This window comes from Amblyomma mixtum, chromosome 3 (assembly GCF_055824585.1).
Source record: "Amblyomma mixtum isolate Tamu chromosome 3, ASM5582458v1, whole genome shotgun sequence".
NCBI classification, from domain to species: Eukaryota; Metazoa; Arthropoda; class Arachnida; order Ixodida; family Ixodidae; genus Amblyomma; species Amblyomma mixtum.
In genome coordinates, this window is record NC_143014.1 from 82,228,493 (window position 1) to 82,250,422 (window position 21,930).

The 21,930-nt window shown below is 46.8% G+C and overlaps 1 protein-coding gene across 2 annotated transcripts; it reads right to left on the bottom strand.

The window, feature by feature from the left end:
- Positions 1 to 26: 26 nt before the first annotated feature.
- On the bottom strand, positions 27 to 21,644 carry LOC149350795 (uncharacterized). 2 transcript variants are annotated; one of them, XM_089576937.1, is made up of 21 exons: positions 21,635 to 21,644; positions 20,356 to 20,472; positions 19,358 to 19,451; positions 18,136 to 18,278; positions 17,152 to 17,284; positions 16,895 to 17,067; positions 13,964 to 14,050; positions 13,449 to 13,665; positions 13,157 to 13,338; positions 11,046 to 11,160; positions 10,083 to 10,222; positions 8,544 to 8,570; positions 8,310 to 8,418; positions 7,207 to 7,352; positions 5,695 to 5,827; positions 5,455 to 5,594; positions 5,244 to 5,379; positions 4,807 to 5,136; positions 1,215 to 1,408; positions 983 to 1,118; positions 27 to 255 (listed from the first exon to the last, which is right to left on the bottom strand). In XM_089576937.1, the coding sequence occupies exons 1-21, from the start codon at positions 21,642 to 21,644 to the stop codon at positions 27 to 29; spliced, it is 2,991 nt and encodes a 996-aa protein (XP_089433063.1). The 2 variants fall into 2 exon arrangements, with proteins under 2 accessions (XP_089433063.1, XP_089433064.1); XM_089576938.1 differs by lacking the exon at positions 21,635 to 21,644 and adding an exon at positions 6,580 to 6,582 and having other exon boundaries at positions 20,356 to 20,455.
- Between the last annotated feature and the right edge of the window lie 286 nt (positions 21,645 to 21,930).

Here is a 21,930-nt window from a genome sequence, read left to right on the forward strand (position 1 = left end):
CAATACCCGACGCAAAGCCCCGGGATTTATTCCCAATTTCTCATCTTCAAGCAGAAGCCGGACAGGACGGCGACAGTGACTTGGATGGCATTGTAACGGGACGAGCATCCAGAGTCTATCGTTGTAGAACTGCAGAACGTCAGTCCAAGTTTCATGAGCTGGCTCTCTACAATCCGGGGCGTATTGGCGAGCATTGCCAGACACTTGTTGCGCTTCGCCACCTCGCTCATGCAGGCGCGGTAGAGGTCCACCATTCTGCAAAGACACAGCCGCGCAAGCTGAATTGTAGGATGCGTGTGAAGGGACAGGAAAAGGAAGTTACCCTGTCAGCTATGCTTTTTGCCCCATCATGAAAGCTTAACCTTATCTAGCCTTGAGCGTCTTCAACTCTGACCACCGCTTTGATTCGTATCAAGCCGCCCAGAGCGTTTTTTTTTTTTTTGCAGTGCTAGAAAAATGAAAATGAAAATTGGTTTAGAGGGTAGGATATGACGCAGTATTCTTGGGATGCGACACTGCCTCTGATCCTTTCTTTTTTCACTCCCTCCTCTATCCATTCCCTTACGGCGCGGTTCGGGTGGCCAACGAGAAGTGCTAGGTGTTGTGTTTGTTTTCGGCTATAAATCCCTCAGCTTTAAGCTACGTCGTAAGGTTATGTGAGATCCTTCTCTAGTTGTTATACATTTCTCTACCAGCTAGCGCGGTGGTAAAATCCACTCGAAGACCAGTGATGGTAGTCCATGTCGAGTAAAGTTATTTGCGGCAGGTAGCTGCATTCATAACATGGCTGAACCAAATGCACCATTTAAAGTAGATACAATCAATGCGAGCGGCATAAAAAGAGGGAAAGAAAGAAACAAGAAGTCGCAGCTCCTTCGTCGCACTCTCATTCCAAATGGCATCAGATGATGCCGGCGCTTTATGACGCCGGCAAAAGTTCAGGTAGGTCGAGGGCCATATTTTGCACAGGCAGTCTTCTTACCTGCACGCTGTGTCGGTGATATCTCTCAGATTAGGCACCGGTATGTACTTGATGTTCCCTTTGTACTTGCCGGCTTGGTCGGCGATGTACTGAGTGCAGCGCTCCCTTTCCTTTTGGTAACCAGCAATGTCACACGCTAGGAAGCAATGTGAACACACATCAAAAGACCATGTTTTGTCTCTGCCCAGGGCAGGTGTAAATGAACAAACGGTCGTGACGAGTGATTATTTACTTGCATCGTCGGTGTCCATGACTGGGATGACAGCACCCGTCATCAGTGGCTGCAGAGGGTATGCGTTGCTTTTGTTTGTCGTGGATGAAGGGACTGCCGTGTGTATTTCTTCCACGATCGCGTGCCCGAGATCCGGTCTGACTTTGCTGATAATTTTGTCAATCCCCATTCCGCGCATTTTGCTGAAGATTCTTCTGTAATGGCGAGGATTGTAAACGCATCTGCTTTAGAAAACGCTTTCGTTTTTGAAAGGAGTTGTGACACTGCTATACGCCTCGAAGCGTGGCTGTACGGGATGTATTTGCTCTGTACACAAACCTGTATTCCATTGCGCGTAATCAGCAAAGAAGAGAGTAGGTTGTAATTTGTTTTAAAACAGGCCAATGATTTGACATGGTAGCCACGATCGACCGATATTCCAGGCTTCTGAAGGTATTGAAGGCTCGCCTCGTTATTGTTCGCAATGAAGAACCCTAGAAAGAGACTAAGCCATTGAGGCACAATTCTGGTCGTTGCGAAGTTCTCATTCGTGAGCCGTACTGCAACGTGACAGCCCGCCACATTGCCATCTCCAGATATAATGTAGGACTCTTCGCTGCTGCGATCTAGTTTTACTGAGCACAACTTGAAGTCACTTTATCACTGTCATCATTCACTTTATCATTGTCATGTTATGCGCATACGAAAAGTACCTTTTGGTGTTGATAACGGAAGATAATAAATTAGCGCCACATAGTGCATGAGACGGGCGAGAGCTACGTATGGGGCATGGCATCCGAGGCCAGGCATAAAGGCTGGGTTTGCTGAGCATGCCTGGACCATGCCGAGTCGTCCGATCTCTGAGGCCATGTATGAGGACTACGAACACCTCCACGCGAATGGACCGCACCGCGCCGCTGAACCCTCTATCCTGCGCATACCGATCGCGCCAGCATGGCACGCGGCGTGTATGGTCCCTGTTTTTGGAATTGTCGAGGAATAAAAATACGGCAGGCCCTATTCGAACTTTGCGCCAATTATTCAAAAAGTATTAGAAAACTTCAGGACATAGTCAATTCGTTTCGAATCATTTTGAGCATACGCTATTTGATTCTTTCGAATAATCGAATAGGGGGATATCTGATTCGGTATTCGAAATTACCGAATATTCGCACACCCCTATTTTACAGGCTTTTGGTGTCGAGCCGTAGTCTAGCTGATGCTGTTCAGCGTAGGATACGCGTTCATTAACTCCAATAGCCTCAACACAGTTATTATGCAACTGCATTGCAGTGAAGTATAATGTATTCTTCTTCAAGTTTCACTGAATGCTCGTTGCTCAGCCCTTTGAGTAGCTTCGTGTGAAGAAACACAGTTGCATTTATAGCCGAACTTCTTGTGATGTATTGCAACTCGCGATATACCTAGCAAAAAAAAAAAAACATGATCTAATGGCTTGTCCTGAACTGCTGTATGGATCTCCAATATGTTTACAGGAACGCGTGAGCATGTAGGCCTGTATAATAGTATCTGCCGTTGCCTGCAACGCAGGCGATGGTGGCCACTATGGCATGGTGCTGAGGGTAACGTTGGCCTTGCTCTGCTGTGTCCCTGCCAAAATCTTGAAGGCGTCAACATTGTGCGCTTCTGCTCATCGACCGCGCTGACTTCGCCAAGTATATCGACCGCAGAGGCTGCGTACGCTCATTCGTCTCGTCCATACTGTCTCACGAATCGTTGTCGCTGAAGTGAAAACAAACTCGCGCCAGAGATTCGGGGGCCGAACAACCGGAGCATGTCCAAAGCACAACCGTTCCTGTACTCTCTCGTAAATCAGGGAACCAAGAAAAACAACACCAACTCAATGCAATTTCCGCAAGTAGATCGGTTCGAGAATGGCTCGCGTTCGTTGCATCGCCAATAATGTTATCCCGGCGCTCAATGCCAGAAGTGCCGGCGATACACGCTCGGCTACAACCCGCGAACAGCTTTGATCATTCTGCCGCAGATTTGGTTGCACCAGCTATAGGCTCCGTATCAGTACCGAAAAAAAGGGTCGGATTGGGTATAAGTGCGAGATGGAGATTTCGGTTTAAACCTAGAAAAAAAAAGAAATAAAAATGATAAACCGTACGCTGAATGCATTTGTTTAAAATTCGGTTTTAACCGAGAAAGGTCAGTATCCTCAGTATCCAACATATGTTAAACATGGTTTGATGGTCATTCAGTGCAAGGTACAATCGCGGTACAAGAGGCAGTTGTATGTTTTGAAGCATGGCTGCTCTGCTATACCCACACGCCGGGTGTAAGCCGAGAGGCTCCACCACCTCGTCAAGCTTCGTCTGCTGTAGCACAGGTCAGAGACTGCCGTCACCTTGTCAGAGCCGTTATTTTGTTAGTTTTCTCGTCGCTTGTAAGGACACCGACAACTTTTGTACCCGTAACAAGTCACTGTTAACCCATTTTAGGGCAGCGGCAGACATGTGGTCCCATTTGATTCAATTGCTGGCAAATGGAAAAGTGCGCACCTATGTGCCATATTTTTGCGTGCTGAATACTAGCCAACTATGAAACAAACTATTCAGTGTGCTCTTTATCTTTCGATAATAGGCCTCCTTCGTTTTCTGTGTGTTTTTACTAGCGCGGTGTACAGTTAGAAAAGCCCATCTTAGCGGAAAAAAATTTTCTGGAAAATTATCGAGCTTCTGAGCCTTTTCCGTTAGTCAAACGCCTCCTAATATCTCTTGAAGTAATTGCAGTTGTAATGCAAGTTCTCTTGTGCATTAAAAGGACTGAGGTATAGATACGTACCACGTTTGAAACAGAAAAGGCACGAACGGAACGAGGACAGCAAGGAACGTAAAGCGACAAGACAGGCGCCTGTCCTGTTGCTTTACGTTCCTTGTTGTCCTCGTCTCATTCGTGCGTTTTCTGTTTCAAACATGGCTACGAACCAACTAGCCCAAACCAAAGTACTTCTAGAGCATACGCACCACGTCTGAGGTGTTATGAAGTATCTTACAACTGTCTTTTATTACTGGTAGTTTTTCAACTTTGGACCACTTTTTTTTTAAAAAGCAGTGGTCGAAACGGCTTGAAAAAGACGTCATTCAATTCCTGAGTGCAATTTTACACTTTGGAGGCATGTGAAACATGCACAGAGCTTGCGCCTTATAGGTTAACTCGAAACCATGCACAGGCGTTGCGAGAAAGCGTCGTGTTTTGACTTTCGCGACGGTTCAACGGCAAGATCACCCCTCATGTTGAACTGCCACTTTCTCACGCTGTGCTTGCATGTTCTCGTCTTCATCAAGTTTCATCCATGCTCAATGGATCCAGAACATACCGCCATCTCAGTGCCCTCTTAGGGTGCGCTGAACGGTCCAAAATTTTATAGTGCACTACCACCAGATCCCCAACCACCGATTTCGCCGATCGTTGCCCGAAGCCTGACGTTAAAACCCTAGCCTCGAACCGAAAGCGAAGTGAAACGCGACGTGCTAGGGCACATAATAAGCATTTGGCCAAGTAAGCGCAGTGGGCTGTAATTTTTTTCGCACTAAGCCACTCCATTTAATGCACGGTGGCGTCGCTTCCTTTCGGGAGCACTTACTTGATCTCTTCCCTCAGTTTAGAGCGGGCGCTTGGCGCGACGTCGCGTTCGTCGAGCAGCTGTACATCGCCAAGCTCGCCAGTCTGCTTCTCTGGGGCCGCTGTGCGCAAAACGTCGTCGCCAAAGTAGTAGTAGTCTTCGTATACGTAGTCGTCCAGTCGCATGCCAGGCATACCCGGCGCCGACAGGTATATTTTGCGGCAGCCCACTCTGTACTCGGACACCAGTAACGACCTCAACGCAGACACTTGGGCCTTGGCATTCAGGCTGTTCTTGCATTGCCCGATGTCAAGAGAGCTGCTCAGGCATTTGTCCAGCATTTCCAGGGACCTGTGTTCGAAGACCTGTTATTTGATTTTAAAGGACTAAATCGAGCTAATTTAGGCAGAGACTGCCGTCCTTAGAGACAGCGACGAAGTAAACACAATGGAACTCACGAGCAAGATTCTGCCGACGTCATTGTGTCCCACGCAGCTTGTTCGGCATACTCCTGAAATTCTATAGTGCACTTAAAGGCTTTTAAGAGAGCCTTGGGAGAATCGCACTTGGGATCGACGTCTGTCAACAGAAGGGCTGTCAGAAAGAAGCGCGCATAATGTCACTGTGTTGACATTTTCGAAGCAGCCTAACAAATGTAACGGGACTTACAAGCTGCGCTTTCGCACAATGGAGCTACATTCCATGTCCAGAAGTTTAGTATTGCCGACGTGTGCTCGTGAAGCGTAGACTTCGTGCAGCCGGTGCTTCTTTCCACCTCAACTATGCAGTGCTGATACTCGGCTAAGTAGCTGGCCAAAGGAAAAGAAGAGTCTGTGTGAACAAAAAGATAAACTGCACCAGAGAATTCGCAGCTGATACGGGTTGCATTTAATAGCGGTTAAATTTCACCTGCATGTCGTCGACGTTACGTAGTACTCCCCTTGCCTCTTTAAGTCTTCCATGAGCTTATTATAGGAGAGTCCACAAAGAAGCACTTTCTTCAATGCGTCGTGCTGAGCGCATTTCAGTAATACATTCAAATCTGTGGTGACAAACAGATACCAAGAATTTAAGTAAGGCCTCGGAATAATGCGTTAACTTCTCAGCGCTCATATTTCTTTCAAAATCGAGTAAAATCTTGAACACATCATATAAACAATGAACCTGAATCGTAGGGTACTGACTTCATTCGGCCCAGTATGCTCCTAATCCCTGCGCACATTATGACACCATATATTTGTGTCCCATTGCTGATGCATATTAATCTTAACTGAATATGTATCTAAGGGCCTATGACACTGGCTGTACGTACGCAAGCTACTCATTTTTTTGTAGCAGTTTCAAAAGCATTATGGAATTTTATAGCACAGATCCTAGAGCGCGATGATGGGTGAAAGTAGGGCGATATTGAAAAGGCGGAAGAGGGGGAAGTGGTGAAGAGAGAAAGTCGGAAGCGTCAGGTTAGTGGAAGAGGAGGGGGGGGGGGGGGGGGGGGAAGCGATAAGGGTTGCTCTCATATTGCGCCGGCGGTTTCGTGATTACTTTCAAAATGGGTTTACAGATAGCCGTCATGCTTAGGAAGTGTACCGCAACCTTTTACGCAAAAATGACTGCGGTGAATACTGTTGCGGGCAGGTACCATAGCAACCCCATCCGTTACAGGCGGCACACATTGGAGGGTTTATGAATCCGCAGTTGAATGGGTGCCTATGGGGGCCGTTTGGGGAATTCACGCCGTTTACCACGGAAACGGACACGCGCTAGTCTGAATGTGCAGGACACGCGCTTCGTGACCCGCTCCAAACGAAGACGCGTCCTTTACAGCTTCAGCGTTCCTCCTTAAAGCAAAGAGACGAGCACGTTGCACGGGAGCAGCAAACACGGAAGAAAACGCAGCAACTGGTCAAGGGTTGCACCGCGTCGCTCTACACCACTGAGGTGCATTCGTTCAGTGCGAAAGTTTAAAGGCCTTGTGCGAAAAAGCGGAAATGCTTCGCGTTGTGTTCTTAAGGGTAGCTTACGTCGTTCAAGTTTTCTGCCTCAGTATACCACAAAATCAAGCTGCGCTCAAATTTTGCATTAGGGAGTGCCGTAATCGTCAGTCGAGTTTTCTTTATTTCCAAGGCGCACTGATTACATAACGCTGCTTAGTTCTCATACTACCATTAGTACTATATGCCAAGGGGGTGATGGCGTGCTACTGGGCAGAATTATATCGTTACAAAAATGTCAGTTCATCCACGAAGCAAGATAAGTAGCGTGCAGCGCTTTTAAATGTGCGTAATCAAGGCATTGTGACAGTTTGCATTTTGCAGGCCGTAGCCAGCATTCAGGGAATATGGAAGCCCCTTCGTGGGCCGGGGACCCAGTTTTCAGATGGATTTTTCGGTCAACGGCGTGTCGCAGGTGCCGGCTACGTACCGAATGGCTGCGTGCAACGTGACCTGAGCGTGTCAGTCATGAGCTCCGCCTGCATCTGCATAATGGAGGTGAAGCTGTCTTCCGTGAATGTGCACTCGTTGTCTGCTCGGGCTTCCATGAAGCACTGCGAAAATGAATCAAGAGCCCTAGAAAGTAAGAACGAAAGACGGTTTTTTTTTTCTACCAGAAGAAACAAATTATTTGTTGCTTGCATAATTGTTCGTGAACTTGGCTGTATTTCAGTTTTATGAGCCACTGCCTTATACATTCCGAAACCAGATCTGCGCACAAGGGTAGTCACTCTATGCACAACACTCCTGTGACACGCTAAACACTGGCAAGTGAGCTGATATAAACTACCATTTTTCCTCCTCACACAAAGCGCAATGCAAAATGGATAGATGTGTCAGTTGTTTTTTCTGCCCCTGAAAACTTAAACAGCCTATGCAAGGTAAACAAAGATGTTCGTCCTTTGGCCAAAGAATGCACAAAGAAACATCAAAGTCCGTTTGTAGAATGCAAGGTAGGCGTGGTGTACCAGATACCGCTCTCATGTGGACGACAGTATGTCGGTCAAACTGGTCGCTGCCTGAATGACCGCCTCCGTGAGCATAATCGCAATGTAAGCAATAAAAACGAAAATAATAGAGAACTTGTGAAACATTGCAACGCATGTGTAAAGTGCAAGCTGTTACTAGACAAGTGTTTTTAGTTGGGAAAAGTAAGGACAAGCGCACTCGTGAAATTATTGAAGTAGATAAGATAGCCAGATTAGGAAGTGCTTGTGTAAGCACTCCTTCTGTCAGACTCTCAAAAAAAGAAATTGCTTACCTACGCTCGCAGTGAATTTGAGCATGCTTTGGGATGACGTGGCAAAAATGCATGTATAAATTCTTGTGATTTTGTTTCTAATAAAGTTGTTGGAAGTTAGCGCTGTGTGTGTGTCTACTCGTTCTTGGTCCCTTGTCCTGTTTGCGCTACTGCTCCGAAGTATGAACCAACAAGCCTGAATTTCAACGCTGTCCTATATTTCGTCCTGGTGATGGCATGGAATGGGACATCGAAAGCGCAACGCATGCTTTACAGTAGAAACTTTCACTCACCGGCATTCGTCGACCTTGACCGACAGTTTATCTTGCAACGTGTGGCTGCACTTAAGGTACCTCTGGAGAAGACTTTTCCTCTTGCACAGAGAGGGTACTCCGGCCTCGGCTTTGTTCATAGACGGGAAGAGAAAATCGAGACGCATATTAAGCACTAAGTTCAGAATACTCCAGGTGCAGAGTAACACGAGCGATTCGATTTACTGGCATCAGTATGTGAGAAACTGGCCGTACCTTTTTTCTCCGCCAACGTCTTCTGCCCTGAAATATCGTTGGAGATTTCCAGTCATTCGACATTATAAAGGTCGATGCTTTTAGTTACGGCTGCGGTATATGCTTGCATCATTCATTACTTTGCATCATTCACTCCTAATAGAAAGGGGGTCACGCCACGAAAGGGAGTGGTACTTTAGTGAAGCAACTGTTCACTGTGTAAAGTGGACACTGTATTAGAATCCGTGATCCACAGTATCAGCTACTCTATTACTTTTGTCAAAGTAGCCAGAGGTCGGCTAATTTCCGCGTTTTATTTAAGAAGCCTTAGTATTGCAATTTTTTTTATATCGCCCTCAAGTAAAAAGCGTTCCTCAAAGCTTTGCTATAGTCCCTGCCATGTGACGCCCGTCGAGCATGCTATATGTTCTCCTAAATAAGTAAAGCAGAATTAGGCTGTTTTCATGTAGACGACTTCTTCTAGGATTGCCGAAACAGTCGTGATTGAAGTATAGTATTTGGAAGGTATTGCGTTTTCGAGATCACTCAATAACCGAAACTATACAGTCCAAGACTTAGTGGCGTGAAAGCAGGGGTGTGCGAATAGTCGAAACTTTCGAGTAGCGGATCGAGTACCCTCTTATTCGATTAGCGGAAATAACCGAAGAGTGAATTTTCAAAATTATACAAAACGAATCAAATATTCCAAATGCTTTGGAATATTTGGCACCAACTACGAACAACGTTCGACGTAGGTTTCTTCTATGGCTGTTTCAAAAATATATGGTCTGCTCTGACGCCACACAGCTAGCTGCCTTGATCGGTCTGCGGGGAAAGGATTCAGCTAACGGCTAGGTTCATTAGAGTGGCGGCATTCATAACGCTGGTACATTTCTTCCAAGACCAGGCAACGCGCCAAGGCTGAGACAGGTTTTACAAAGCCTGCCTTGATGTTCGATCCTGGAATCCATGATTCATGAGTAGCTCTCACCCCTCTGATCTACTGCGATATGCGGCAAGTTTATTCGCTGCCGTCACCAGCATAAACATGTGCATGACGAGTTTTGTCATATGTATGACGTGTCGGTAATACAGTTAATGCTAACTTCGTGTTGCGCCCTCCTGTGTGGAGATCAGTGTTGCATCTTTTGGAAGCCAAAGCTACAACTCCATAAGTTACAGCGCCGTGACGCAGCCCTGCCGCGCGCTAGCGCTTAGCTGTGTAGCACGATTATTAGTAAAAAAATGTTCTATTCGTATTAAATTCGGTTCCATGCCTATTCGACTTATATTCGATTCGGCCTTTAGGTAAGCTATTTGTATTCGATTCGGTTTTGAATAAGTACTATTCGCACACCCCTACGTGAAATGTCCCTTTCCTAAGATGCGTTAACCGAACTCTCATTGCTTTTCCCCACTGAGGTAACACCATTTGGGTTATCTTAATAACAAGTTGGAGCATCAAGGCATTGCCTAATTAATTCAAATTCATTTTTGCTTCTTTTTAAGCATAGCAGAGGTCACCGATTCTCGACGATTATTCCAGAAGCGCAATCTTACCATCCGGTGTGCATCGTGATGAGTACTTATCTTGAACGACGTTGGTAAGGTAGACGAAGTCGTCCAGCTCCTTCACTTTCATGCTGCAGTTGGTAGATTTGCGCGCTTGCTCGACGCACGAGTTGTGCCTGCTCACAAACCTGCATGATGAAATAGACACTGTTGAGGGTATATCACGAGCATTATAGTAGCTTCCTGTCACCAGGCTGGACAGATTAAAAAACTGGGATTGTCTTTCCGCCAGCGATATTCCCGGCGGCATGGCAGTTGACGCAGTCTGTCTGTGTGACTTCGTTTCGATTCCATTCTTGATGGACAGTGGCGAGCTTTGTTCAGCGTCCCTTGTTCTCGCTTTTTTTTAACAGAAGCCAAGGACGAATGTGTTGCACAAATAGATAAGCGTTCTCTCTGTGTGTGTGTGTGTGTGTGTGTGTGTGTGTGTGTGTGTGTGTGTGTGTGTGTGTGTGTGTGTGTGTGTGTGTGTGTGTGTGTGTGTGTGTGTGTGCGTGTGCGTGTGCGTGTGCGTGTGCGTGTGTGTGTGTGTGTGTGTGTGTGTGTGTGTGTGTGAGAGAGAGAGAGAGAGAGAGAGAGAGAGAGAACGGATTAACCTTATGAAGAGTTGTGTTATCTGCCCTGTCAACTGCGCCTCAATAGGTTCTTTCGCCGTATTTATTTCGCCTAGACCCATTTTTTTTTTGCATTTCGAATCTGTTAAATTACGGTTGTCGCGGCTGGGATCGAAGCTGCGACTCTGTGCTCAGGTGCAGAATGTCATAGCCATTGAGCCACTTTGAGAAATTAGTAAAATGCTAAGCGGTACCTGGAAGCGTATCTTGGCAGCTTTTCATTGAGCTGATACGGGCGCCAAATATCGACGGCGTACTGTAGTATGAGCCCGCCCTTTCAGCTGTTTAGTCGTGCGGTGTTTTAACGCTAACGTCGACTTAATATTTCGGTACTCACAAGCATGCTTGCGTGTTGTCCTTTGACATGGCAAAACTTGAAAAGAAGTTGACCACACAGAATGAAAAAAGTTTGACGAGCTTCCTGTATGAGCACCCAGGAGGAGGCAGATTTTCTGTCACGAAGGAGAGAAGAGACCATTTTAGGAGTCATGGAAAACAATGATAGCCCTCGAGTGCTTTTTGTTTTGTTCAAGGGATGCAACCTACTCTGGCCGCATCGGATATGTGCCCGAACGAATACCGTGGTATCCTCCTCTCTAGGCTCTTTTTGGTGGAGTGTCCTTTTCTGGTACAGTTTTTTTTTTCTTGTAGAATTAGGTTCTGCACTTTTGTGATGCAGTGACCAGCCTCCCACAACATATTTTGTTGTACCAATTCTTACCAATGTTATCCTGAGTGAAATGTCGACAAATAGCTGCGAAATACAAGTTCACGAGGGAGGCAAGGACCTGCTTGTGAAGAAATCTCTGGTTTAAAAAAAAAAAATGCTTGTCATGAATGCCTCCGCGCAGAGAAAAGTACTTCAGTACTAATACTTATGCGAGTATAAATATAAAGTCATCGAAAAATCTTTACGGCGTTTTTTTTTCCTGCTATGCTTGGATATTCGGATGTTTTAAAATGGACCAGCAGGTATCACATAGCCTCAAGAAGTAACAGGGGCTGGAGTTCGGGGCGCGCCGCGGGTCCTTTTTGCTTGATTTTGCCCCCCCCCCCCCCCCCCCTCCTTCCTGTCTTCGTCACACCGCAACTATTAACGCCGTGAGATCAGTCGCCTCCATTCTGGTTTTCGCCCGCATTCTCGATTCCATCTCTCGCGGCAATAAAATTGTTCCAGAGCACATACATCCCGTAAACTTTTGGTATTGAGTGTACATTCATTAAGAGAGAAGCCTAACTAGCCTGAACGTTCAGATCAGCATATCACAGCCTACGCGTAACTTCATTCACCACTTGCGCAAGGGAGTTATTTACACTTTTGTCCACGACGACATTCGATTAATCAGCACTTGTGTTTCAGCAAAGCCTAGCAGGGTAGGGCGCATGAGAGTGGTCAGCGTTGAAGTAATGTGCTAACTCACAACCCTCTTCGCAGGTAACAAGTGTTCGTAGCTACGTAGCTGTTTTGAATCAATAAAAAATTATTATTGTGATGTGAGTCTCAACTGCCGTCGATACGGTTGACGACTTTAAAGGCACAGACATATCAAATTATCCTTCTTGCGTGCGCAAAGCCTTTCGATTCGACGCATGATTTTTTAGCCGACGGCGGCTTTCGCTTCCGCGACGTTTTACTAATTCAGTGAGACCAAGTATGGGGGAAAAGACTCTGCGTTGGAGTTGCCCCCGAAGTCGATGTATCGGGACTGTAAGGATGAAGACGGACTGCCCGAGGTCACCGCTGGCTTCGGGTATTGGCCCTAGAGTACGCGCACGTGTTGACCGGCTGCCCTTAGTGCTTTATTTTTAGTGTGTTCTCGTGATCGACAGCCGAACTGGGTTCGCGTCTTCGTTTCCATGAATCTTTGAACACGCTAAAATGGACCACGACTCCAGGCTATAGGGCAGTACAATGCGCACTGCGGTACAATGTGCTGACGACGCTTTCTGAAGTGTCAAAAATGGCTGTGAAACGAGTGCAGGCGCCAGTTTCCTGAAATAATTAAGAACGTGCTTGCTCTATGGAACAGAGCTTTAATAGTAGCAAAATTTGTGTGCTAAATAATTTAATAGGATGCCGAATATAAGTTTCAACAATCTAAACTTTGTGTTACACAGCCGTTCTTTGTCACTTTTCTATCGTTTTTTGTAACAGAGGTGCTCCGCACTGCATGCCTAATCCTCGCGATGAACAGCTTCTAAATTGTTTTTTTTTGTTTTTTTTTATCGGTTAAACTTTTTTTTCGTATTATTTGACTAGACAAACGATCTCAGTTTTTGGTTCTGTCCGCAAATGAAAATCAGCTGGCGACTCCACTGTGCTTTTGTGATTTTGTACAGTCTTGGGAAAATGAACAACGTAGAATCGCTAATCTCCTACAGCATGGATCGATGTCATTTGAATTACCGCCCTCGCATGCCTTAAGAGCTGTCGTTGTTTTCCCTCACGTTTGCTGTATGACGGGTAGACACCGTGCTTCGTCTTTGGCGAGAGCTTGCAGGCTGACTTGCTGGCGTCGCCTACAAGCATCTCCTGCATTGTGACCATTTTGGCAGACAGCCCTTCCGGGTTTTTACAGTCGCTTCTTGAAACTATTTCGTCAGTGCATTCGTGGAGTTCTTTGATGGCTCTGTGAAGGAGAAAGAAAAAAAAAACTCACCATCGCGAACATTTAATATCGTCCGCAGCGCCTCCAGCGTGCACTTAAGATTTCAAAGAAATAGTAGCACAACAACTAACCCACACACTTCGTCGTTCTCGCTCGCCCGCCTCGCCAACATCTTCAGAGATGGTGTTGTAGGGAGCGTGTCGTTTGTAGCAAGATTGTACATCTCCTGGTGTTTGGCAAAATGTCTTTTCCAAATGACCATCTTCCACAGGAAGTTTGAGCCACAAGTAAAATAACGGCGCAAGGCATCCTCCACACGACATTCTTTTGTCTGTTTCATTAGCGGCGCTGCGAAGAAATAAAGAGAAAACATTACAGCTTATTACAACGCCTTTTTTTTTTCAATTAATATATAGATGCGTTACTTCTCCAGGCTACCTTTGACTGCAGCTGTCTAGAGCACTCGTAAAACGCGCTCTGGCAAGGCGGAGTAATTCCTGAATAAGTATTAAAGAACAGCATTCAATTAGATTCGGCCTCACGCAGGTAGCACGGTTCGAAAATCTGGCTTATGACTCTGTTCCCGCCGTCTTTAGTAAACGCTCTTTGCGTCATGACAGGCATAAAGGTTAAAACTTCCTAATACCATGTTTACGAGGGCGGACATTAGCACTGCCGTCTTCACTGTATGCCATGGCCCAGTGCTGAATTTCAGGGACAGCCCTCGCAGCACCTGTAAAGATACAAAAATGTTCGGTCACTGCAGTAAAGCACTCCCAACGTGCGCCACTACAAGAATTGCGAGTGAATTAGTGCGTTTTGCAAGTTAATTAGTGGGTTTAGTACTAATTAACTTGGGTGCTTTGTTCCGGAGGGGGACTCGCATTTTGAAGGCGGAGAATGGCGTTTTCAGGAATAACGTGTCAGCTCGCGTGCAGTCACATTCAAAACTACGCAGCCCAAGGCGCGAGTAGCCGGAGCGGCTGCGTGGCCTCCCATCGCCGTTGCTACGTCCGGCACGCGCAAACAGCGAGAATTGATTGAAACTCTTTCTTTTAAGTGGGATGGCTCAGTGGCTCAGTTATTTGTAGACGAAGTTGGGAAGGTCACATGCGGTGGTTGACGCCGGTAGCGCGCACACAGGCCCACGGGGATAGAAGCGTCTCTTTAGCGCGAGCAGAGTTCTGGGGCATTATCCAGTCCCGTAGGCAGCGAATATCCGAGGTAATGTGCTAAGCACGGATACGTCGCAGTCCGACACACTCCCATAAAGGGTGATATATGGTAGCGCTCGCGCCTGTGTCCCGTGTAGAACAGGACAGTTGTGGTAAATGCGAGGCCTCATGATGCTCATCAGGCCGTCCCCCTCTCTTGGCAGTGTGGTTTCTCCTGTTATCAAAAGCGTCGGCAGTGTAGAAGCTGCGAGGTTATGGACGCTATAGGGCAAAAACATTCCACTGCAAGGGGCTGTCACATTGTGTCCGCAGTCCGATTGCAGAGTAGAATTGGCGTTGATAGTCAAAGCGTCGCTTATTCTCTCATCATGACTTCGTTTCCTTCTCTTGAAAACCGCTTTCAGCGATACTCAAGCTCTCGTCTACTGTGTTTCGACTGACAAATATTGCACGGAACTACTCAAGAAACCAACTAAAGAAATTCATTTACGTAGCGTTCGGTTTCATGTGGGGCAAGTGCTTTTGACACTGCGCAAATGCTGGAAGGAACGACAAGCATCTATTCACTGTCACGCTCACAGTAAGTGCTGTCATTGCTCACAGTTTCGTATCCTTCCAGCTTGTTCAAACGCTTTTGCTCCTTTCGTGGCTTCTGTGCAGTTCAACCGCCGTACCTTGGCTTCATTTTCAAAACTAAACATTTCGCCAGAATTGCCTGACTAGTTGGGTTTGATAACTTATAAAAACGTCTGACACGTCTCCGACCAAAACTTTTCATTCGAACCCAAATTAAACGATCAAGTAGTATTTGCTGCTCTTCTTAAACGTCAAGCAATTAGCTGCTCAAAGAATACGTCGTTGAAGCGAAAAAAGCGCGAACGCCGCATGGCCTCGTCCTGAACGCCTGTATATAGCTGTCCGCACAAGCTACACACAGGCACGAGTGGAACTATTCGGCACTAGTGTAACTATTCCCTTGTGTGGCCCTTAATTTCTGAGTTCTAAGTTTGCATCATTTTTTGCTGAAAAAATGATTTCGGCCGTAACCTACCATCTCTTTCAGTGTCCAAGCGAAATGCCAGTGCGTAGTGCAGTGCAGGTATACGACGTGCACCACCTTCTTTTGTGCCTTTGTACCTCTGTCCTTTGCCCTTTTTCTCAGCTGGGCTCCTCGATGGATTAAACCCCTGTTCATGAAATATATTTGCAGTATGCTCAAGCCCACCGGAATAAGAGCTGCATTTGTTGAGTGCCTTGAATGATTTCTTGCTTCACTTAAAAGAGCTAAACCTGTGCTGAGTTTTTGGGACCTATTGCTTTGTCTCCGCGAATTTTTTGACAAGTTTTGAAGCGCGGCTTCGCACGTTTTCTGCACATTTTCGCATTTTGTTTTGCATTTGGTTTGGTTTGGTTTGGTTTATGGGGTTTAACGTCCCAAAGCGACTAAGGCTATGAGAGACGCCGTAGTGAAGGGCTCCGGAAATTTCGACCACCTGGGGTTCTTTAACGTGCACTGACATCGCACAGTACACGGACCTAATATTGCGTTCACTGTGCCTCACAAACATGCTGTGAAATTGGCAGTGGGAGCAATAAAAACACCGTAATCAAAAAAAAGGGAGAGATGTGCATCAGGTAAGCTTGCTCCGAGTATGGCACTAGGGCTTACAGGGTAAGTGAAATCGGCGCTACATCTAGCCATAGTGATTTGTTATGCAATCAAAATACAAGCACCTGTTGTGCGTTTGAATGTGGTGTAGCACTGCGTTCTTTCGAAGCTCTGGATAAAATGGTTTATGGAGACATGTAATTTCTCTGTGAGCGCGTAACAAATATGGATTAGTCAACAATGGTTAAAGCCTACGTAAACTTGCTTGAAACACGGAGTAGGCGCTTCACTCTCCTTTACAGTCGTTGCGGTAGAGGTACGTGCTATGTCTAGTTTAACGTTCTAAAACGAGACATGGACTACGAGGGACGGCGTAGTGGCGGCTCCTGATTAATTTCGACCCCCTGGCGCTCCTTAACGTGCGCTGACATCGCACAACACACGGGCGTTCTTGCATTTCGCCTCCATCGAAATGCGGTTGCCGCGGCCGGGAATCAGTCCGGCGACCTGGGGATCAGCAGCCGAACGCCAAAGTTATCGAGCCACAGCGGCAAAGTTGTACATCGTTGCCGTGCCTTGAATAGGTCTGCCGACAAGTTTGATTGTAGACTTGAATGAAATCCGTTGCTGTTTTTTTTTTCTTATTCTTACTTCCTTATTTGTCACGTAATGCTATGATCCCACAGTACTGGGCTTATTTACCTAAATACTGAAGTGAGGCGTGGGTGACAGATATTTAAATTTTCTTTCATCGTGATCGTAAACGCCGAACAGGTTAATCGCGTTTGCGTACCTTTTAGAACTGGCGACGACACATTATAAGTGGTGATGTTAGGGCAACGTACTGAGTGCCTTTTCAGTGACTGAGCCAGAAAAAAATCCATGTGTGCCTTCAAATTTTCTTCCTTTGTGCAGTTGGTCTCCTTCAGAGCGGCTTGGCCACAGTCCGCGTACGTCTTCAAAAGTCTGAGTTCAGTATGAGGAAAAGGAAAAAAAAATGTCAACACTGAAGATGGCAGCTCAGCGGCAACTTCTAAGGAAATAACTTACTCGCATACTGTTGCAGGCGTCAGCGACTTTCCTCCCATGTGAAAATGAAACGCTGTGCCGCACTTGAAGAAAAGCTTCACAGCACGAACCCGCAAGCAGCTATGTTCAGCGTCTACCTGGAGTACTAGTAGATCTGCAAGACATATCAGGTGTAAAAAAAAAATGGAAGTGCTAAATAAGACGCTCAGGAAAAAGACCAAAAAAATGAAGCGAAATACAAGCCTCATTTGCAAAAAAGGCCGTTTAAAGGTAGTCCGGTAGCGGCAGGTACATACTCATTATTCTCAAATTAGGGATTATTATGGTGTGCTTCTGAATAATAAAAAATAACCTTGGTATTTATGGTTGTAATGAAGCCAATATATGTACAGAGGGCAAAACGCATGTCTAGAACACGTTCTGAGCGTGTTTCGGGCTTAACACGCGATAACTAGCGACAAGATTTGGTTAAAAATGGTCTGGATGTAAACATGTTCTGTTAAACTCGTAGAATTTCATCGTCATTTTTTGCTTTCTTGGTCGCAGCGGATTTGCGAGCTACGGAACACAGAGCTTGGTTGTTCTAGGCATGTGTTTTGCCCTCTGTACAATATATGACACCTCATACATACGGGCTGCAACCTACGCACAAAGCATGCTCTCGGTGTTAAGCTTCATAGTGCGTGCACACCAAATGAGCGACACGTTCAGTCGCCAATTTCATACTTGTGTCTAAAATGACGGCAAAAACGCCTCCATTCCCTGCACTGGAGCGCTATATGCCTCCGCGCAAGCTGCGCGTGTTCGCAGCCCACAAGCGCTGATGCTTTACCAGCCTGCCAATTTTACTGAGGTGTCAACACGGATGCGTCCCTCTGGTTAACGACGATTGAGGCCTGAGCAGTAACCCGTAATCTACTACGCCTTCATTAACCTGCTGTTACTAATCTGAGTCTGTACATGCGACGATGTCTGAAAAGAACGTGAAGCAAAGCGTTTTCTTACCGCTTTGAAGGTAACAGGAGAGCTTTTTGTCGGCCACCTTCGTTCTGATAAGATTCGATTCAGAACTTACGAAGAACGGGTTTTTTGTGCAGCGTGTGGTTCTCAGTGCCAGCGTCACGCAGTCGACGTAAACCTGCATAACGCTGCGCGCAAGAAATACCGTGTGACTGGTCCTCTCGGTTACATAAGACAGGCACAAGACACATGGATGCAAAATCATATTTTAAACGAGTCGCTGGTGCTCGTAATCGTAATTGAAACAGTCATCCCAGAGTCCTTTATTCCCACCTGTCTCTTCCTTGCTCCGTGTGCTACGTCTATAAATTTCGCGCCTAGCTTGATCGTGTTTTTAAGCGTATCAGAGCGGCCGACTTCTCGTTCGGATCAATGTATAGGCCGCAGATTAAATTTCGCGCGTCGTAAACTGTTAAGTTCACAAAACCCTTCCTCAAATTTAGAAATTCAGTTATTTAAGAGGGCTGCACACCTTATTCATAGCTGTGACGAAGTTATTGCTTTGTGCGTTAAAGCACTGTGTGGAAAAAGTCCTGCTTCTGCGCACATGCAGTGAGCAGTTCTTGTGAACACTCGGTGGACGAAGTCAAGAACATGGTAGAAGACAGACCCTTGACCTCGACGACATTTTGGTCGTTTTCATGGTTGCCTTCTTCTGAGAAATCATGGCAACAGGATCAAGAAAGGTTTGGTTTATTGGGGTTTAACGTCCCGTAGCAACTGAGGCTATGAGGGACGCCGTAGTGGAGGGCTACGGAAATTTCGACCACCTGGGGTTCTTTAACGTGCACTGACATCGCACAGTACACGGGCCTCTAGAATTTCGCCTTCATCGAAATTCGGCCGCCGCGGCATCAAGAAAGATTTGAACGCGAAAATTTGAAAGCAGTATTGAGAGAATCAGCGGCGAACAGCGACAGCTGAAACGCAATCTAATGAAATGATACTAACTCCCCGTTATCGATGCCGTGGTTTCTTTCATCGTCGTATGGCTTAGGGCTCTCAACGTGGGACATGCTTTTTGTGCATTATGTGTTCGTAGGTAGCGCTGATGCCACGATAATGTGCGCGCCGGCACCTTGTGCTCGTGCAGCAGATTTCTCTGCGTCGACGCTGATAATGGCTTTCAAGCTCACAGCGAAAATTTCAACGAGTTCCGCAACGGCCACATGGTCGTCCTCGTCTGCAGCTGACAATCTACACTCACTGGCAGTCGTTTCCTTTCCTTGCGGAGAGAAAATTCACGTCTTTGTTGCAGTCTTCTCTTCTCCTGGAGAATTCCGTGTGCTGGCATTGTTCCACTGCAAGGGAAAAACAGAGATCCGCCGTTGGGTTGAATCACGGCGACAGCTTTTTCTATGCGAAGCACACACTCATGAACGTCGGATTCAGCTCTTGTCCCGGTTGCTTCTGGGCGGTGTTGCTGTTTTGGTATGTTAAGAAAATAAGGTACATGTGCTCGCAGCGGGCTAGCTCGATAGGCTAAAGAGTTAAACGAAGTTTAGTAAGGCGCTTTCTGCTACCGTGGCCTTAATTGGAAAGCATATGCACTACAATATAATGCATGGACTACGAGACACCACTTTCGGTTGCTACTCTGCCAACACGCGGAATTGATCTTGGTATACTGGAAGTGCCTTTAAGCGCAATGTGAAAAATTAACGCACGTTTCATAGAAGTCATGCTCGCGCTTCATGGACGATCTGCGGCGGCGCTAACGCCACGCTCACGCCACGCTCACGCCAGCACCGTCAGCGCTGCGCGACTGCATTCCGTAGTTTCAGACGTCTCGCATAAGTGTGCTCGCAGTCTTACTTGCACCACGCGGTCCCTTTGTCCAAAAAATGCGCCGCTGTAAGTGGTCTGAAGAGGTTCGAAGCAAAGAGAAGGAGAGTAGTGTAGCAGAGAATACTCTGTCCGCAGTTGAGCCAACATAAGCTTCGTATCCCTAAGCAAAGCTCGAACGGATGTCCTTCGAAATTCTTGGCTGGCTTTTCGTTCAAGATCCTGTGAGTGTCCTTATTCGAAGTACGCGCAGGGACGAACAAGAGCAAACTGAGCGAGCTCTCCTGTGCTTGCAATGGCGGTACTACCGCGCTTTACACCCCACATCTTCATAACTGGGTTCAAGGCGGAGTTCAAGCGCCTCGCAGCGTGCTTGGTATCCTTTCGTTCGCACGGCTGGGCATATCATGACAGCCTTACCTTCGTGACCTCGCAGGCTTGGCGCGTTCTGTAGGGTATTCCCCGCACTTGTGCAGGTCGTCACGATTAAGGCGTAGGCCATGAGGCCGCTCGCTGACATCGTTGTGGAGGGTGTGCCTGCGGAGTAGAGTGATTCAAGATTTATTACTTTTAGTTGCGTATTACAATCACCGAATGCTATTGTTTTACCTGGTACTTCTCTTTGTCTCTATCTCGGTGCAGAATTCTTCATTACATTTTATCTGTAAGCGTCTATGTCTACGGGGAGGGTTCGGAACCGCGATAAGGTCGACGAACGCACACTGAAAGTCACAGGTATTGTTCAAAAAGGGTCTAAACTGTGAACAAGATTAGTTTTTCGCTCGAATGACAAATCGCTGCTAAAGCATCCACCCTACACTCACTCGAAGCACGAATACGCCTATATGGAAGTACAAAGGGAGTAAGCTGTCCTCTAGCGCACTCCGTTTGCAACGTGTTTTAACTGAACAAAAATGTTTCTGCCTCATCAGTTTGCTAGGAATAGCGCGATAAAGCCGGCTCATTTCTTGTACTATACTGGAAAACCAGGCTGACATTTCCCAGAAGGTTTGGTTTAGTTTATCGGGTTTAACGTCCCAAAGTGACTCAGGCTATGAGGGGCGCCGTAGTGAAGGGCTCCGGAAATTTCGACCACCTGGGGTTCTTTAACGTGCACTGACATCGCACAGTACACCGGCCTCTAGAATTTCGCCTCCATGGAAATACGACCATCGCGTCCAGGATCGAACCTGCGTCTTTCAGGTCTGCAGCCGAGCACCATAACCACTGAGCCACCGCGGTGGTTCATATCGCAGAAGGATGCTTTTAAACGTAAATGACGGCCCCGTTTTTTCTCAATAACCGTGGCGTAACATTGGAACCAAAGACGGATGAAAAATTGGCCTCTCCTCTACGGACGATGAGGCAGTGAAGTGGCGCACATGTTTTAGCATTCAAGTAGTAAGCTTCGTGATAATGACCTTACTACAACAGATAATCGGTCCATCAAAGCTATCGACGTCTCCCTGTAACCGGCGGTGCCTGCAGTCAACTTTGGAAATAACACCGCTAACACCGTTATTTCGCGGAAATAACGGTGTTATTTGCACCGGTTTAGCGGTGGAAATAACACCACTAATCTTACACTGGTTAGCAAGCGCTCACTTTGTGTGCCGGCAAGTTGCGGTACACCTCTAGACTTTCGCGTCACATGGGTCGATGAAACAATAGCACAGATGGCCGCGACGTTCTCGCCCACCTTTTCGCATGTTGCGGCTTTGATCACAGGCCTCTCCTGCTGGCCGTGTTGCCTTGCATTCCTGCGAAGCCCGCTGGGGGTTGATGAGGCCGAGGGGGGCACAAGGCGAAGTTACCTTGCGGCACACTTTCTGGGGGCGCCGCGTCTAAAGGCACACAGACGTTGCTACGCTGTGTTCGCGCCTGCCAACTCGGAACGACAGCCACGCTTGACCTTTGCGCGCGTGCTTGCCAAGCGTGATGATGATGGCGCTCAAACTGACACTGTTCCGGCAGTTCTTCCTCGTTTTCTCTTTC

What these genes read in the sequence shown, in the direction of transcription:
- LOC149350795 (XM_089576937.1), bottom strand. An exon ending in GTCAAGGTCGACGAATGCCG is followed by an intron (nt 7,353 to 8,309) that starts GTGAGTGAAAGT and finishes CTTACTTTCTAG; the next exon opens with GGCTCTTGATTCATTTTCGC. An exon ending in ATCACCGACACAGCGTGCAG is followed by an intron (nt 256 to 982) that starts GTAAGAAGACTG and finishes GTGTCTTTGCAG; the next exon opens with AATGGTGGACCTCTACCGCG.